The 4,322-nt window shown below is 42.8% G+C and overlaps 1 protein-coding gene across 1 annotated transcript; it reads left to right on the top strand.

Moving 5' to 3' along the window:
• The first annotated feature begins 2,787 nt into the window (after positions 1-2,787).
• On the top strand, positions 2,788-3,926 carry TAS2R5 (taste 2 receptor member 5). Its single transcript, XM_025380468.1, has one exon. It carries the CDS (start codon positions 2,927-2,929, stop codon positions 3,824-3,826), a length of 900 nt encoding a protein of 299 aa, XP_025236253.1. The 5' UTR covers positions 2,788-2,926; the 3' UTR covers positions 3,827-3,926.
• Positions 3,927-4,322: the final 396 nt, after the last annotated feature.

The raw sequence follows: 4,322 nt of genomic DNA on the forward strand, positions 1-4,322 counted from the left end.
GCTCTAGGCTGTCTGGAGTTTAGTTCTTTCCTTCGGAAGGCATTCTGTAATTGTGTCTCTGTACCTAATCTCAGATCTCAGGCCAGTGTCAGGTAGATGTAAGTGAAGGAGGGATTGTTACCTTCAAGAACGTTTCTTCTGTTCACAGTTGTAACATCTTTACCAGAGAAGGGATTTCAGACAGTAACAAAATCTGAGTTGTAAGAAGTGAAATGCTCTGCCATGATACTAATACCATCCTCAGGGATTCTGACACAGCCAGGAGCAGTACATGTTAATCAGCACTAAAGCAGGGCACCTCCTGATTCAGCACTGAGACCCTCCCCTCCCCAGCCACATTGGCTGCTGCCCTAGGATTGCTGATGCCCATTGCAGTGGCTGAATTTCTCATTGGCCTGGTTGGAAATGGAGTCCCTATGTCTGGAGTTTTAGAGAATGGGTCAAAAAAAAAAAAAAAAAATGTAAGAAGTTCCTATAAATCCTCATGATTCTGGTAAGTAGCCACTTTCTCCTACTCAGGCTGATCATGTTGGACGTAAGTCTGTTTCCACTTTCCCAGAGCAGTGGTTGGCTTTATTATCTTCATGTCTTCTGAGTCCTGGTAAGCCAGGCCAACATGCAGTTTGCCACTTTCTTCAGTGGCTTCTGCTGCATGGAGATCATGACCTTTGCCCCGCTGACTTCTTGTAGCTGAAAAGGCTGGGTTTTTGGTTTTTGCTAGTGTCTTTCAAGATCACTTTTTATTTCTCAGCTTCTGTTGGCTGGATGCTTTAAAAACCATTAACAGGAAACAGCAACATCCTGCAACCCATTTTAAATCTGTTATTTTTATAGATTGCAGTCCAGTGCAGGAAACTGGTTGCTATTTGTGATGTTTCTGCTCCACTTGTCTCTTTGTATAGACATCACAGGAAGATGGAGGACCACACAGCTGCCAGGAGGAGGCTCGAGCCAAGGTGCTCATTGCTCTAAACTTCCCCTTTTACATGGTTTCTGCTTTGGCCAGCCACTTTCCCATAACCTTCTAATCTCCTTCTGATCTCACCATTCTTGCCATCTCTGCAAAGCTCATGGCTGTCTATACTTCACTTTCCTCTGTTGTAATGGTTATGAGGAATCAGACTTGTCAGAGAATTCTGTAGGAGATGAGATGTGTTTGGAAATCCTAGAGGCCATGGCTTGGGAGAAGGATCTAATCAGGTCCTTAACTGTATCATTGACAACAGTAGAAATAACTAGATTTTAGAAAAATAAAATTTTTATTCGCAATTCTTCTCATTTCTTCTTTGATTTTGAAGCAAAATGAAAGGGTAACATGAAAAACAGGCTAGAAACTGGACCTTATTGCTCTATAAGCAATGCAAATCACATCATTTTAATAAACTACTGAAGTCAAAACTGAGTTTTCATATTTTGCATGGAAAGTATCACATTTTAAAAAATTACTGCAGATAATCCAATTTTCCTTGCCAATACGCTATGTTTTTGATAAAAGGAAGTAGAAAATAGCTATAGTTTGAAACTAATGTATTTTAAAAAGAGGTGAACCTGTATGTTAATTGCTGGAATATTTTTTAGGCAAGCACTTTTCTTAGTGGAATTAGCTAAATTATTATCTCAATTTTCTATGTGGTTTAGCCTCTCAACACTGGTAGTAAACTAGTCTGTCAAAAACCTTTCTTTATATTTCTGGATACTTTGATTTTTTGACACCAGACTAGCTTTCTGGAAACATGCCAGTTGGCTACCAGGATCTGTGGCAAATTCCACTGCCAGGCTAGATTGGGGCAGGTGGGCAGAGAGAGGCACTATGTCTCTATCAGAAAGTCGCCAAAGAAACCCTGCTTTTGGACAGGTTCAAGCCTCATCTAGATTTTTAGGCCAGTAGAAGATCGTGACCTTCTCTGCCCCTCCATAGCCTACAGCCAGAGTTTTAGAGTGCTAGGTCTTGCAGCTGAGTGGAGATGATGTACAATGAATGCCACCTGGAGGCAGGGACTGTGTATTACAATGGCACTATCCCCAGTGCCTAGTACACTAGTTTGACACAAAATAAGCACTCTGTAAATTTAATCCGAAGGAATGGAAATCTAGTCCTACAATCCATTCAGTTATTAGTAGAGCAACTGAGGCCCAGAGAGGGGCAGTGGCCTGCCTGCCTACAGCTTCATAGAGAATTCTCAGCATGCTTACTTTTTTTTCTTTTTCTTTTTTTTTTTTGAGATAGAGTCTTGCTCTGTCGCCCAGGCTGGAGTGCAGTGGTGCAATCTCGGCTCACTGCAGTTTCCATCTCCTGGGTTCAAGTGATTCTCCTGCCTCAGCCTCCCGAGTAGCTGGGACTACAGGCAGCCACCACCATGCCTGGATAACTTTTATATTTTTAGTAGAGATGGGGTTTCACCATGTTGGCCAGGCTGGTCTCAAACTCCTGGCCTCAGGTGATCCACCCGCCTTGGCCTCCCAAAGTGTTGGGAGTACAGGTGTGAGCCACCATGCCCGACCCAATGTTGTTTTTATGAAAATAAAATTTCTTTTTTTATATATAGCGTATGAGCTCATAACTGGCATTATATAGCACCTGAGCATGTTTTGATTTGACCTTTCTTGTTGAGGGGCCTTGTTACATTATATCCTGGTGTCTAGACTTTGGCCCACGACCTTTGAGATGGAGAGCCAGTGTCTCTGGTACTGTTGGCAATCTCTGGGTCTACACCCAGAGTTCATTCATGTAGATGCAAATACAGAGCGTGTCATAACTTTCAACCTCTCTGTTCCTCGTCACAGCTGTTCAGTCTTGCTTGAAGACAGATTACAGAGGGATAAGGCCAAATCCAGATTCTGTGGTGTGCAAATTTACCCTGGTGTGTTATTGCTGCTAGGGGATCTGAGCTCAGCCAGGAGCAGTGAGAGCCTCCCCTCCCCCGTCATGCTGAGCGCTGGCCTAGGACTGCTGATGCTGGTGGCCGTGATTGAATTTCTCATCGGTTTAATTGGAAATGGAATCCTTGTGGTCTGGAGTTTAAGAGAATGGATCAGAAAATTCAGCTGGTCCTCATATAACCTCATTATCCTGGGCCTGGCTGGCTGCCGGTTTCTCCTGCAGTGGCTGATCATTTTGGACTTAAGCTTGTTTCCCCTTTTCCAGAGCAGCAGTTGGCTTCGCTATCTTAATGTCTTCTGGGTCCTGGTAAGCCAGGCCAGCTTGTGGTTTGCCACCTTCCTCAGTGTCTTCTATTGCAAGAAGATCACCACCTTTGATCACCCTGCCTACTTGTGGCTGAAGCAGAGGGCCTATAACCTGAGTCTGTGGTGCCTTCTGGGCTACTTTATAATCAGTTTGTTACTTACAGTCCAAGTTGGCTTAACGGTCCATCATCCTCCCCAAGGAAACAGCAGCATTCGTTATCCCTTTGAACACTGGCAGTACCTGTATGTATTTCAGCTCAATTCTGGAAGTTATTTGCCTTTAATGGTGTTTCTTGTTTCCTCTGGGATGCTGATTGTCTCTTTGTATGCACACCACAAGAAGATGAAGGTCCATTCAGCTGGTAGGAGGGATGCCCGGGCCAAGGCTCACATCACTGCCCTGAAGTCCTTGGGCTGCTTCCTCTTACTTCACCTGGTTTATATCGTGGCCAGCCCCTTCTCCATCACCTCCAAGACTTATCCTCCTGATCTCACCAGTGTCTTCATCTGGGAGACACTCATGGCGGCCTATCCTTCTCTTCATTCTCTCATGTTGATCATGGGGATTCCTAGGGTGAAGCAGACTTGTCAGAAGATCCTGTGGAAGACAGTGTGTGCTCGGAGATGCTGGGGCCCATGATCTAGGAAGAAAAGTGTGGTCAGGGCACTCTTGGGATGCTCTTTTGATAGCTGTCTGTAAGGGAGCTGCCTTCCATGTCTTTTAAGATTTTCCTTCTTTTACACCAATTTAATGAATGAGCAACAGAAAATACAGATCAAAACTCAATACTATTTCTCTTTTGGCAATGCAAAGTATATTTTTTTAGTGTACCACAGAAATCAAGGCTAGGGCTTCATGTTTGGTAAAAGAGGTATTATATTCTCTCTACGTATAGCAAATAATTCATATATAAATGGTGTTTTTCCTATTATAGAAAACAGAGATTAGGAACAATTCTGTCTACATGTAGCAAATAATTCATATATAAATTTTGTTTTTCCTAGTATAGAAAACAGAGATTAGGAACAATTCTGTCTACATGCAGCAAATAATTCATATATAAATTTTGTTTTTCCTAGTATAGAAAACAGAGATTAGGAACAATTATAGTGATCATTAATTTTTATGAAATTTC

Source organism: Theropithecus gelada, chromosome 3 (assembly GCF_003255815.1).
Source record: "Theropithecus gelada isolate Dixy chromosome 3, Tgel_1.0, whole genome shotgun sequence".
NCBI classification, from domain to species: domain Eukaryota; kingdom Metazoa; phylum Chordata; class Mammalia; order Primates; family Cercopithecidae; genus Theropithecus; species Theropithecus gelada.